The following is a 14928-nucleotide window of genomic DNA, read 5'->3' on the forward strand; positions in this document are numbered from 1 at the left end:
CTAGTCCTCATTTAGATCCCAGATGAACTTCAAGGGAAAATCTTTCATTTTGCTTTGGAATATTCTGTCAAATTTTTCATTTTGCTCCACGGTCAAGTGACGTTTCCAGTCTGCAGGGGTACCTAGGAGGAGAAGCACATGAACAGCAAGTAAGTGAAGAAATAGCACTAACAGGGTAAAAGTCTCCTCCAGCCCACTTTAATCCTTCCTCCAAGCCAAGTTAAATATCTGTTAGTTCTCTGTGGGGTTTGACACTTCACTTTTCCTTATACAAGGATCAGCTCAGAAACAAACTTAGGAATGCAATTACAGTTTTACAGTTACAGTCCACTTCCTTAACTGTTAGACTTCCACCAACCACTACCATTAAGTTATTACCTTCTAAAGTCAAAGGAAAAGCAAGACTAAAATATATAAAGAGATCAGAATTTTTAAATATATTTTACTAAGTGCCAGGTGCCATCTTGGCAAAGTACATCCATCGGGTAATATAATTCTTCATACAATCTTACAAGGTGAATATTTCTTCATTTTTAAAATGGAAAAAAAGAGACCCAAAGATTTTCAAGTAATGAAGTCAAAGTCACAGAGGGTTCTCAGAGCAGGCACTGAGGCAGTTTTACTTCATGAACGTTTGAAATGACCTGAAGGCAGTTTTTAAATAAAGATCAATAATTTGGCATCTTCAGCTTCCAGATTTTCTTTTGTAAACATTATTATTGGCATTTAAGCCCGTCAGGAAACTATTAAGGACATGAGAATTGCTTTATATTTGATCTAGTTGAGCAATGGGAAGTGAGAGTGAATGAAGGAAACTTAAAAGCACTGTTTTGTTTCCTGGGACACTTCTCAGAGCCATTTTGGTTGGGATTGTCGATTCTTCTTAGGGCCCCAATGATAGTACTGGGAGAGACATGTTGGAAGCACTCCTTATTTAGCTTAGGAGCCAAGGACTCAAGAGAAGTCTCAACGCTTTTTCTTCTATAAACCACTGAGCATCACCTTTGCGCAGGAAAATTCTTTCATTTACTTGTGTCTTCATTACAACTTTTAGAATATAATCGTAGTTGATTTGTGGATCAGATGCCATGTTCTGAAATGTAGCCTGTTCCCCAACAGCATCCATGTCCTCTTCACTCAGTTCTTTCTCAAAAAAAAAAAAAAAACTGCTAAGTTTAAGCACAGCACTTCTGAGCTCCTGAAAGAATCGTAGGAGAAACTAGTCAGCGTATGAGAAATGCATGAATTACTGCCTAACAACCTTACCACATTGTGGAAAACTGAAGGTGTGTGGGCTTATTCTAAGTCTAAAGCTCCACAAGAACGTGTTACTTCCTTGTTCCTTCTATGAAAATGATGGCTCTGGCTATCAGCTTTGTTATAGCTTCCTACTGCTTCATTTTATAAGGATAGCTCCATTCGTGCAAGAAACACTTGGAGACTCTCTTATATGTTTCAGAGCTGTGCTATGTGCTAGAGAAGTTCAAGAGAATAATAATATGCTATTTGTGCTTGTTAAGAGTTCACAATTTCATGAGGAAAGAGTAAAGCAAGTCATTAAATATAATGGGCACAAGGAAGAAAAGCTCAGTCTGGAGAGTTTTGCTGGTGGTTCCTGCCAGGCATTTAAAGGAGAATTAACACCAATCCTCCTCATACTCTTCCAAAAAATTGAAGAAGAGAATAATTCCAAAATCATTTTATAAGGTCAGCATTACCCTGATACCCAAAGCGAGACAAAGACACTGCAAGAAAAGAAATCTGATTTAGGCCACTTGAATGACAGTGCAATTCACAGGAGAAGTAAATTTCTTGGAGGTGGTAAATTTTATTTTGGACATGCTTTGTTGGAAGACCAAATATTAGACATGAAAATAGGCACATACAAGACAGAAACAGTATAGATGTGCTTGAGCTGGCGATCTGGGATTCACCAACTTATTTCCCAACCTGCTCTAATCTGCTTTACTGTACTTCATTCCAGGCTTCATGTCACTAGATTTAATGGACATTTTAAACTCTTTTTCACTTGACTTTTTGGCCGCCTTAAAGATCTTTCTTTACCCACCTGCTTGGCCTCTATGTCATCACAAATTTCTCATTTTCTTTCTACTTCTCAGACTGTTCCTTTTCTGTTTCCTTGGTGAGCTCATCCCTCTCCACCCAAACTTAGTATCCTAAGGTCTCTCAGTAATAGATTCTAGTTCCCCTTCTTTTCTCTCCTCTCCTTTTCTCCCGTTGTTCCTACTTCCTTCTCCCTTTCTTCCCTCCCTTCCCATTCTCAATTTTATCCATGTTCATAGTCTCTGTTTTTTTTAAGATGTATCTATTTATTTTAGAGAGAGAGGGAGAGAGAAAGTGGGGTTTGGGGGGCTGGGGGGTAGAGGGAGGGGGAGAGAGAGAATCCCAAGCAGACTCCACACAGAGCACAGAGACTGACGGGCTCCATCTCACCACCTGAGCCGAAATCAAGAGTCATATGCTTAACCAACTGCGCCCCCCCTGGCGCCCCCAGAGTCTCAATTACATTCTATACAGTGATGATGCCCAAATGAATATCTTTATTATCAATTATATTCTATACTGTGATTATGCCCAAATTAATATCACTGATATTTTAGCCCAGCTCTTCCTTGACCTTTACACCTGTTATTTTCTATTTATTTCCAAATGTCTTCATTTGGATACTTGATACTTCTAAGGCATCTTAAACTCCATGTGTCAAAACCAACCTGATAATCTTCTCCCTTAACCCTTATCTTGCTTCTGTGATCCCTAAACATCTTCACGAATGACACCATTAACTACACTGATAGATGAACCAGAAATACGGGAAGTGCCTTTGACACCTCTCTTCCTCATTTTTTCCTATGCATAATCCCTTTTGCTCTTTACCTCCTAAATATGTTTTAGAGCTCTGCATTCTCTTTAATCTCAATGATACCATTCTAATCCAAAACACCATTGATTTTCAGTGGATTAGCTCACTGGTCTCTATCCTTCTTAATACTCTTCAAGGACTTACTGCTTTTAAGATGAAAGAAATCACTATCAGTAACGTATCTAAAGACCTTGCACAGTCTGGCTCCCATGCACCTCTCTATCTTAATCTTTTGTCACTTCCACCTTGTTCTTTAACTTTTTCCTTCACTTCTTAAAAGATGTCTTGCACTTTAGTGCTTCAGGCGATTTGCACTTTTTTTTTTTTTGCTTAGAATTCTCTTTTACCGCTCCTCATTTTGTTAACTCATATTTGTTAGCTTGTAGTTTTCATGTTACTTTTTCCAGAAAACATTGCCTATCACTTTGACTCTACCAGTTTTCTTCATTTCATGTACTGATACTGTACCTATAGTTTTCCTTAGTATCACATATCACAGTTTTGGATTATATATACCTGCTGGTGAATACCTGTTTTCCCTGTTGAACTATAAACTCTATAAATAAAGGGTTTAATCTTCTTTGTCTCGTGATTTAGTACCTGTCACAAGGTAGGCATTCAATAGTTTTTTAAATAAATCAATGAAGACCACACAATAGTGAACTTCAGATGCACTTTACTTGGTTTATGGAATGTTTTAAGATACCTTTGATTGGATGCCAACATGTAAACATTATGTAAAAAAAAGAAAGAAAGAAAGAAGGAAAGAACGAACTTGCATCACAGGGCATACATCCACCTCTGGTTAATTCAGCATATTTCAGGGGCTTGTCCCCTGCAGCACTCTGCTGTGCTTTTCTCTTGTTTAAGGTGTGGTTGCTCTAGATATTTGAGTTTGCCTTTATTGCTACAGATGGTTACTTGAAAAAGAATCATAAAAGATGATTGTGTAAAGTGTTAAGAGAACCCCGAGGAAGACGAGTAATTAAAGGATGGCAGGAAAATAGAAACCCCCCAGAAAAGCCTGAGAAGTCTTTAGGTATGAAGATAACTAGAATGTAGTTCACTGAAACCAAGATAAGCAAAGGTTTCAAGGAAATAATTGACAACAGTAATACCATTTTCCTGTCACGTTCTTCATCTCCTCATACATCACGAACAGAATACTGAAGTCATGTCCTTCATCTCCTCATACATCACGAACAGAATACTGAAGTCATGTCCGTGCCCATACCAGTGTCTGATGTGATCAGACCAAAGCCTTCCAACCACTGTGGGGAACAATTACATGATTTTAATAGAAACCTGTCTTTCCTAAGTATGTAGAAAAGGAGCAATGCAGAATAAAGAAGCCCAAAGTACTAATTTTGAAGATTTCTTTAAGGTAAGCCCACTTCTTTTCCTTACTTCTGCCTCCTGAAAACATGCCTTTATTTCTCTTCTTATTGTCTATTTTAAGATCTCTGGGTAGCAACATTAGCTATCTATAAAGCGACAGAATCTTCTAAATGAATGAGAGCCCTAACTCCACGTTCCACAAGCCTCTTGCATCAATCTATCCTCCCTTGTAGTAGAGTGAAAATTCTACAGCTCTGATATAAGGCCTACCACGGGTCCAGGACAGAGCATATTAACTAAACTATCCCTGAACATTAACTATTTTAAGACTCATGGATCTAGCTTTGCATCTAGGTAGTTTGAACTGCTAGAGAACCATTTGTGGGTTCTCTTACTATCCAGTCAAAATATTTCTTAAACAATATGCCTTTGCAACCCTGATAATCCCCAAAGTGGTGCTAGTGACAATGGAAAAGCCATTGAGGTACAGATTAGGTTGACAGACGCTAGTAACCACTAATGTGTCTCTCACCTTCAATTATTAACCTTCTCCATCTCTGTAAAATATGTCCCCTAAGTTTGAGAATTTGGTTGAATGGCAACATTGCCTCATAAACATTTTGCCTGACAAAAAATTCATAGTTACCTTTACCATCTAGAAATCTTTCCATGAAATCTTCCATGTTATCTGAATCTTTTAATACAACCAATGATTTTGAAAAATGAAAATGTGATGTCATAACATCCTTGGGGTTTCTATAGACATAAAGATCTACAGGGGGAAATAATAAAAAAAATTTTTTTAATGATTTTCTTTTCTTTTTTAAAGATTTTACTTATTTATTTGACAGAGTGAGACAGCAAAAGAGGGAACACAAGCAGGGGGGAGTGGGAGAGGGAGAAGCAGGCTTCCTGCCGAGCAGGGACCAGGGAGCGGGATGTGGGGCTCGATCCCAGGACCCTGAGATCATGACCTGAGCCGAAGGCAGTAGTTTAATGACTGAGCCACCCAGATGCCCCATGAAATAATAAAAATTTTAACAATTCCTGGTTGTTCTTACAGGTTTTATAAAACATTTGCATAGTATTTCATCATATGAATGCATGAAAATTTATTATTCATTAAAATTTAGGTTGTTCCCAATATTTGGCAATACGAAGACTGTTGCAATAACTAACTTTATTCACAAGTCATTTCACATGTGCAAGCTTATAGGACTAACTTCCAAAAGTGAAATTACTTATTTGTAAGATTGATTAAGATTACAAATTACCCTGCATAGAAGCTGTTTCAATTTACCCTCTGTGCGCATTAAGTAACATTTGATATACAACCATTAGATAGCATTAAAGATCAGTGAAAAAAGGAAAAATTAACAGATGACATTGAAAAAAATTATTTACATATAGAAAAAAGAAAAGAAAATGGATTTCAACCTCACACCATACACAAAGATCATTTACAAATGGATTAGAATCTAAATATGAAAGCAAAACTTTAACATCTAAAAAGTAAATAATATATTACTGGGCTTGGAGAAGAGAAAGATTTTCTAAACAGGAAAAATTTATTTAAAATAAAAATTGATGAATTGGACTACATTAAATTTAAGAATGTTGTTAAAATATACCATAAAGTTGCAAAAGCAATAAGAGAGAAGCAACACATACAACTAATACTAGATTAGTATCCAGAATATATATAAAACAAATAAGAAAAAGACAACGAATTACAAACTGGGCACACGTCATAATTATTCCACAGAATAAGGAATAATTATGGTCAACAAATCTATCAAAAAGTGCTTAATCTCGGGGCGCCTGGGTGGCTCAGTCGTTAAGCGTCTGCCTTCGGCTCAGGTCATGGTCCCGGGGTCCTGGGATCGAGCCCCGCATCGGGCTCCCTGCTCGGCGGGAAGCCTGCTTCTCCCTCTCCCACTCCCCCTGCTTGTGTTCCCTCTCTCGCTGCGTCTCTGTCAGATAAATAAATAAAACCTTTAAAAAAAAGTGCTTAATCTCATTAATAATTAGGGAAATGCAAATTAAGATCAGTTTGAGAAACCATTTTATAATTGCCATATGGATAAAAATTAAGAAGTCTGATAGAAAAATTTACTAGGAGAAAAATAAGAACGGACCAGTAAAAGAATTACTGCTGTTAGCATAAGCTGGTACAACTGCTTTGTATTTAAAAAATAGCAGCATCTTATGAAGTTGAACATTTTTTTTTCACTTTGTGGCTTTGCAATTCTATTCTTGGGTGTATGCTCTAGGTAAACTTGTGCGGATATACACCGGGGAACATGATTAAGAATGTTCATAGCAACACGTGTTATAAGAACAAAATATTGCCGTAACCTAATTATTCAATGAAGAGAAAGCACAGATCTGATAGAATTACTTACACAACTTGTAAAATTATACCGCTTTGAAAAATGATATTGAAAATCAAGAAAAAACACAGGCGCATGGGCAAACCCCATGGAAAAAGAATACAAATGAAAATATAAAGTTAGGTAAAATTTAAAGCCAAGTGGAATTTAACAGAACAACGTATAATTTGTTTGCAGTGAACAACAGAACAGGAATCTTTGTATACTGAATAATGTAATAGAAAATTTTAAAATGGCACAGATTCTAATAAGTCTATAAAGATTTTGATTTAGCAGCAATCATAGTGGGAGATTTATACACACTTACTTTAGACATGAAGATAAAAGGATTAACGACTAACCTACAAAAATATTTAACAAAATGTATTTTATATGTGTGTGTCTGTGTTAGTGCCCCACACAGAGAATACACACCATTTTCTCAGGTAGTCATGGAACATTTGAAAAATTGATCATGTAATTCACCATAAATTTCAAAAATTAGAAGTCTTATAGTACTGTTACCTATTGATAGAAGCTATAATTCTAATAATCAACAATGAAGAGGTTAAAAAAGAAAATTATTGGGTGCCTGGGTGGCTCAGTTGGTTGGGCGACTGCCTTCAGCTCAGGTCATGATCCTGGAGTCGCGGGATCGAGTCCCACATCGGGCTCCCTGCTCAGCAGGGAGTCTGCTTCTCCCTCTGACCCTCTTCCCTCTCATGCTCTCTATCTCTCATTCTCTCTCTCTCAAATAAATAAATAAAATCTTTAAAACAAAACAATGTTTATAAAAAAAAAAGAAAATTATTATTAAACACTTGGGGAAAACATCTTCAAAATCACTTGGACCAATTAGAAAATTAAAATCAAAATGATAGATTATTTAGATATTAACAATATTTTATCTATAGCTATACTGAAAAAGATTTTCAGACTTGTTAATTTTAGCCATTCTGACTGGTGTGAGGTGGTATCTCATTGAGGTTTTGATTTAGACTTCCCTGATGCCAAGGGATGTTGAACACTTTTTCATGTGTCTCTTGGCCATTTGGATGTCTTCTTTGCAGAAATGTCTGTTCAAGTCTTCTGCCCATTTCTTGATTGGATTATTTGTTCTTTGGGTGTTGAGTTTGATAAGTTCTTTATAGATTTTGGATACTAGCCCTTTATCTGCTATGTCTTTTGCAAATATCTTCTCCCATTCTGTCGGTTGTCTTTTGGTTTTGTTGACTGTTTCCTTTGCTGTGCAAAAGCTTTTTATCTTGATGAAGTCCCAACAGTTCATTTTTGCCCTTGCTTCCCTTGCCTTTGACGATGTATCTAGGAAGAAGTTGCTGCGGCTGAGGTCGAAGAGGTTGCTGCCTGTGTTCTTCTCAAGGATTTTGATGGACTCCTGTCTCACATTTAGGTCTTTCATCCGTTTTGAGTCCATTTTTGTGTGTGGTGTAAAGAAATGGTCCAGTTTCATTCTTCTGCATGTCTCTGTCCAATTTTCTTTACACCATTTGTTGAACAGACTGTCTTTTTTCCATTGGATCTTCTTTCCTGCTCTGTCAAAGATCAGTTGACCATAGAGTTGAGGGTCCATTTCTGGGTTCCTATTCTGTTCCATTGATGTATGTGTCTGTTTTTGTGCCAGTACCATACTGTCTTGATGATGACAGCTTTGTAATAGAGCTGGAAGTCCGGAATCGTGATGCCGCCAGCTTTGCTTTTCTTTTTCAACATTCCTCTGACTATTTGGGGTCTTTTCCGGTTCAATACAAATTGTAGGATTATTTGTTCCAGCTCTGTGAAAAAAGTTGATGGTATTTTGACAAGGATGGCATTATATGTGTAGATGGTTCTAGGTAGCATAGACATTTTAACAATATTTGTTCTTCCAGTACATGAACATGAAACGTTTTTCCATTTCTTTGTGTCTTCCTCAACTTCTTTTATGAGTGTTCTGTAGTTTTCTGAGTACAGATCCTTTGCTCCTCTGTTGGGTTTGTTCCTAAGTATCTTATGGTTTTTGGCGCAATTGTACATGTGATCGACTCCTTCATTTCTCTTTCTTTGGTCTCATTGTTAGTGTATAGAAATGCAACTGATTTTTTGCATTGATTTTATATCCCAACTCTTTACTGAATTCCTGTATGAGTTCTAGCAATTTTGGGGTGGAGTCTTTTGGGTTTTCCACATAGTGTATCATGTCATCTGAGAAGAATGAGAGTTTGAATCTCTGCCGATTCAGATGCTTTTTCTTTTTGTTGTCTGATTGCTGAGGTTAGGACTTCCAGTTTTAATGAAGAAAGGATGCTATTCTTTGTCAAATGCTTTTCTGCATCTATTGAGAGAATCATATGGTTCTTGTCCTTTCTTTTATTAATGTAGTATATCACATTGATTTATTTGTGGATGTTGAACCACGCTAGCAGCCCAGAATTGGTCATGGCAAATAATCCTTTTAATGTACTGTTGGATCCTATTGGCTAGTATCTTGGTGAGAATTTTTGCATCCGTGTTCGTCAGGGATCCTAGTCTGTTATTCTCTTTTTGTGGGAGTCTTTGTCTGGTTTTGGCATCAAGGTAATGTTGGCCTTATAGGAAAAGTTGCGGGGGGGTCCTTCCATTTTTATTTTTATTAAAACTGCTTCAGAAGCATAGGTATTAATTCTTCTTTAAATGTTTGGAAGAATTCCCCTGGGAAGCCATTCAGCCCTGGGCTCTTATTTGTTGGGAGATTTTTTATTATTCCTTCAATTTCCTTACTGGTTATGGGTCTGTTCAGGTTTTCTATTTCTTCCTGGTTCAGTTTTGGTAGTTTCTATGTCTCTAGGAATGCATCCATTTCTTCCAGATTGCCTAATTTTTGGCATATAGTTGCTCATGATATGTTTTTACAATTGTTTGTATTTCTTTGGTGTTGGTTGTGATCTCTCCTCTTTCATTCATGATTTTAGTTATTTGGGTCCTTTCTCCTTTTTTTTTTTTTTTTTTTTATAAAACTGGCCAGGGGTTTATCAATCTTATTAATTCTTTCCAAGAACCAGCTCCTAGTTTTGTTGATCTGTGCCACTGTTCTTTTCGTTTCTATTTCACTGATTTCTGCTCTAATCTTTATTCATTCTCTTCTCCTGCTGGGTATAGGCTTTCTCCAGCTGTTCTTTCTCCAGTTCCTTTAGGTGTAAGATTAGGTTGTATATTTGACACTATATTTGACACCTTTCTTGTTTCTTGAGAAAGGCTTGTAGTGCTATATACTTCCCTCATAGGACTGTCTTTGCTGCATCCCAAAGGTTTTGAACAGTTGTATTTTCATTTTCATTTGTTTCCATGAATTTCATTCTTCTTTAATTTCCTGGTTGACCCATTCATTCTTTAGTAGGATGCTCTTTAGCCTCCATGTATTTGAGTTCTTTCCAAATTTCCTCTTGTTGTTGAGTTCAAGTTTCAAGGCATTGTGGTCTGAAAATATGCAGGGAATAATCCCATCTTTTGCTACTGGTTGAGACCTGATCTGTGACTCAGTATGTGATCTATTCTGGAGAATGTTCCATGTGCAATTGTTTGAGGATGGAATGTTCTGAATATATCTGTGAAGTCCATCTGGTCCACTATGTCATCAGTTGATCTTATTTCTTTGTTGATCTTCAGCTTAGGTGATCTGTCCATTGCAGTGAGGGGGTTGTTAAAGTCCCATACTGTTATTGTATTATTATCAATGTGTTTATTTAATTTCCTTATTAATTGGTGTCTATAATTGGCTGCTCCCATGTTAGGGGTATAAATGTTTACAATTGTTAGATCTTCTTGTTGGTTAGACCCTTTTATTATGATATAGTGTCCTTGCTAATCTTTTATTATAGTCTTTGGTTTAAAATCTAATTTTGGTTTGGTTTAAAATTATTTTAACCAAAATCTAATTTTGGTTAAAATCTAATTTGTCTGACACAAGGATTGCTACCCCAGCTTTCTTTTCTTTTCTTTCCATTAGCATGATAAATTGTTTTCCACCCCCTCACTTTCAATCTGGAGGTGTCTTTGGGTCTAAAATGTGTCTCTTGCAGACAGCATATCAATGGGTCTTGCCTTTTTATCCAATCTGATACCCTGTGTCTTTTGATTGATTGGGGCATTTATTTTTTATTTTTTATTATGTTATGTCAGTCACCATACAGTACATCCTTAGTTTTTGATGTACAGTTCCATGATTCATTGTTTGTGTATAACACCCAGTGCTCCATGCAATATGTGCCCTCCTTAATACCCATCACCGGGCTAACCCATCCCCCTACCCCTTCCCCTCTAAAACCCTCAGTTTGTTTCCTGGAGTTCATAGTCTCCCCCTCCGATTTCCCCCCCTTCATTTTCCCTTCTTTCTCCTAATGTCCTCCAGGCTATTCCTTATGTTCCACAAATAAGTGAAACCACATGATCACTGACTTTCTCTGCTTGGCTTACTTCACTCAGCATGATTGGGGCATTTAGTCTATTTACACTCAGAGTAACTTTTTTTTCCCCAAAGATTTTGTTTATTTATTTGAGAGAGAGCATGAGCACAAGCAGGGGGAGAGGCAGAGGGAGAGGGAGAAGCAGGCTTCCCGCTGAGCAGGGTGCCCAATGTGGGGCTCGATCCCAGGGCCCTGGGATCACGACCTGAGCTGAAGACAGATGCTTAACTGACTGAGCCATCCAGGCGCCCCTCAGAGTAACTATTGAAAGATATAAATTGAGTGCCATTGTATTACTTGTAAAGTGACTCTTACTGTATATTGTCTCTGTTCCTTTCTGGTCTATGTTACTTTTGGGCTCTCTAGAGGATCCCCTTTAATATTTCTTGTAGGGCTGTTTTGGCAATCACAAATTCTTTTAGGTTCTGTTTGTCCTGGAAGTTTTTTATCTCTCCTTCTATTTTGAATGACATCCTGGCTGGATAAAGTATTCTTGGCTGCATATTTTTCTCATTTTGCACCCTGAATATATCATGCCAGTCCTTTCTAGCCTGCCAGGTCTCTGTGGATAGGTCGGCTGTCAATCTAATGTTTCTACCCTTGTGAGTTACAGATCTTTTCTCCCGAGCCGCTTTCAGGATTTTCTCTTTGTCTCTGAGATTTGCAAGTTTCACTATTATATTATATTATTGGGGTGTTGACCTATTTAAATTGATTTTGAGGGGGATTCTCTGTGCCTCCTGGATTTTGATGCCTGTTTCCTTCCCAGATTAGGAAAGTTCTCCATTATAATTTGCTCCAGTATACCTTCTGCCCCCCCTTCCTCTTCTCCTGGGATCCCGATTATTCTAATACTGTTTTGCTTTATAGTATCATTTATCTCTCAAATTCTCCCCTCATGATCCAGTAATTGTTTATCTCTCTTTTTCTCAGCTTCTTATTCTCCATCATTTTGTCTTATATATCACTAATTCTCTCTTCGGCTTTATTTATCTTAGCAGTTAGAACCTCCATTTTTGATTGCATCTCATCAATAGCGTTTTTCATTGTGACTTGATTATATTTTAGTTCTTTTATTTCTCCAGGAAGGGACTCTCTACTGTCTTCTATGCTTTTTTCAAGCCCAGCCTGTATCTTTATAATCATTACTTTGAACTCTAGTTCTGATATCTTACTTATATCCATACCGACTAGGTCCCTGGCAACCAGTACTGCCTCTTGTTGTCTTGTTTGAGGTGAGTTTTTCCATCTTTTCATTCTGTCCAAAGAAGAACAGATGGATGGGAGAATAAAATACTAAAATGGCAATAGCAAATACCCCAGAGAAATATACACTAAACAAATCAGAAGAGACCAAAACTGAAAAAAATAAAATTAAATTTAAAAAAAAAAGAATATTATCGGACAGATGAACCAAACAGAGCAATACACTGGATCTTATGTGTATTTTGATCTGTTTATTAGAAAACTATATCCCAGAATTCTGGCAAGATGGCGGAGGAGTAGGAGACCTGGATTTCGTCTGGTCTCAGGAATTCAGCTGAATAGGGATCAAACCATTCTGAACACCTACGAACTCAACAGGAGATCGAAGATAAGAAGAGTAACAACACTCTGAACAGAAAAGCGACCACTTTCTGGAAGGTAGGACGTGTGGAGAAGTGAATCCGAGGCGATATTCGGGAGGATAGACAGCGGGGGAGGGGGCCTCCGGCAGCCGCTTCTGGCAAGTGATAGAGCCGCAGAGCACAAAATCGGAACTTTTAGAAGGCAGCTCCGCTGAGGGACGTCGCTCCAGTGGCTAAGCGGGCAGTGGAACCCTCGCGGGACAGTATGGTCTCAGAACCCTCGGGGTCACAGAAAGACCGGGGGTACCTGAGTGCGGCAGAGCTCCCGGGTATTGGAGCGGGGAGGCTGGCTGCAGAGACGGAGCCGAGGCGCGGGCTCTCAGCCCGGGGTTGCCATAAACTGTGATCTGCGGCCCAGTCCGGCCACTGCTCCTCCAGCAGGGACCCAACAAGCGGCAGATCCAGGGAGACTCCCCTTCCTCCCCCGGGAGGAGCGGGGCGGGAGCGCACTGCAGGGATCTGCTGGGTTTGGAGACTCCATACGGGGTCGGGTGCCAGAGATAGAAACGCTTGGTCACAGGCCAGGTGAGCATGGAGTGCAGACGGAGACCGGGGAGATGGGAGCGACTGCTTTTCTCTGGGGGCGCACTGAGGAGAGGGGCCCTGAGTTCTCAGCTCCTCTGGGAGGAGATTGGGAGGCCACCATTTTCACTCTGGTCCTCCAAAGCTGTACCGAGAGCTTGCAGGGAACAAAAGCTCCTGAGAGCAAACCCAAGCAGCTTGCTTAGCCCAGACTCACAAGGGCGGGGCAATTCCACCTCCGGCAAAGACATTTGGGAACCATGGCAACAGGCCCCTCCCCCAGAAGATCAGCACGAAGAGCCAGCAAGCCAAGACCAAGTTTACCGATCAAGGAGAATGGGAGAACTCCAGTACTAGGGGAATACTGCACATAGAATTCATGGCTTTTTTACCATAATTCATTAGTTTTTCAAAGCTAATTTTTTAACTTTTTTTTTAATTTTTTTCCCTTTTTCAACCAACATCAATCCCTTTTTTAAAAAAACATTTTTTTTATTTTTCATTTTTAGAGTCATATTTTAATCCCTTCTTATTGGTTACCCTCATTTTTGGCATATATATATAAGTTGTTCTCTCTTTAATATTTTGAGATACAGTTTCTTCTAACAGATCAAAATATACCCTAAATCACTAGTGTACGGCTTTCTTCTAGTCTCCTGCCTGATCACATTCTCTCCCTTTTTTTTTCTTTTTTTTCTTTTCTCTTTTTATTTTTTAAATCTTCTTTCTTTTTAAAAGCAACTTCTTATCTTATCAATTCCTTTTATAAAATCTTTTATAATTTTCATCTTTACAGTCATCTTCCATCCCTTCATTGTATCAACCCTTATTTTGTACATATATGAGTCTTTCTTCCTTTAAAATTTTAGCAGGCACTTTCTTCTAACAGACCAAAATACGCCCAAAATCTAGTGTGTGGCACTGATCTATGCACTAGCCTGATCATATTTGATCATATTCTGTTTTTGTTTTGTTTTGTTTTGTTCTGTTTTTGTTTGTTTTTATCTTTCTCTTTTTCCTTTTTTTTTTTCCCTCTTTCTTCTTTCTTTCCCTTTCTTGTCCCCTGGTTTCAGGTCTTTTCTGATTTGTATAGAGTATATTTGCTGGAGACGTTGTTAACCTGTTAGCATTCTGTTCTCTCATTCATCTATTCTCCTCTGGACAAAATGACAAGATGAAAAAAATCACCTCAGCAAAAAGAACAAGAGGTAGTACCCTCTGCCAGGGACCTACTCAATACGGACATTAGTACGATGTCGGACCTAGAGTTCAGAATCATGACTTTAAGGATACTAGCTGGGCTTGAAAAAAGTGTGGAAGTTATTAGAGAAACCCTTTCTGGAGAAATAAAGGAACTAAAGTCTGACCACATCGAAATCAAAAAGGCTATTAATGAGGTGCAATCAAAAATGGGGGCACTAACTGCTAGGATAAATGAGGCAGAAGAGAGGATCAGTGATATAGAAGACCAAATGATGGAAAATAAAGAGGCTGAGAAAAAGAGAGAAACAACTACTGGATCACGAGGGCAGAATTCGAGAGAGAAGTGATACGATAAGACGAAACAACATTAGATTAATTGGGATCCCAGAAGAAGAAGAAAGAGACAGAGGGGCAGAAGGTATATTGGAGCAAATAATAGCAGAGAACTTCCCTAATGTGGGGAGGAAACAGGCATCAAAATCCAGGAGGCACAGAGAACCCTTCTCAAAATCAATAAAAATAGGTCAACACCCCGACATCTAATA

General features: G+C 38.3%; 1 protein-coding gene across 1 annotated transcript; it reads right to left on the reverse strand.

The window, feature by feature from the left end:
• Positions 1 to 12215, reverse strand: LOC113927868 (amine sulfotransferase-like). Its single transcript, XM_027604037.1, has 5 exons — positions 12206 to 12215; positions 4866 to 4991; positions 4049 to 4152; positions 1003 to 1198; positions 1 to 122 (listed from the first exon to the last, which is right to left on the reverse strand). Exons 1-5 carry the CDS (start codon positions 12213 to 12215, stop codon positions 1 to 3), a joined length of 558 nt encoding a protein of 185 aa, XP_027459838.1.
• Positions 12216 to 14928: the final 2713 nt, after the last annotated feature.

This window comes from Zalophus californianus, chromosome 7 (genome assembly GCF_009762305.2).
Source record: "Zalophus californianus isolate mZalCal1 chromosome 7, mZalCal1.pri.v2, whole genome shotgun sequence".
Taxonomy (NCBI): domain Eukaryota; kingdom Metazoa; phylum Chordata; class Mammalia; order Carnivora; family Otariidae; genus Zalophus; species Zalophus californianus.

Excerpts from the sequence above, each read along its gene's own strand:
- LOC113927868 (XM_027604037.1), bottom strand. Across the intron at positions 4,153-4,865 it reads AAGATTTCTAGATGGTAAAG|TGGTTGGAAGGCTTTGGTCT; the intron begins GTAACTATGAAT and ends TGTTCCCCACAG. Across the intron at positions 123-1,002 it reads AAGAATTTTCCTGCGCAAAG|GTACCCCTGCAGACTGGAAA; the intron begins GTGATGCTCAGT and ends TTCTCCTCCTAG.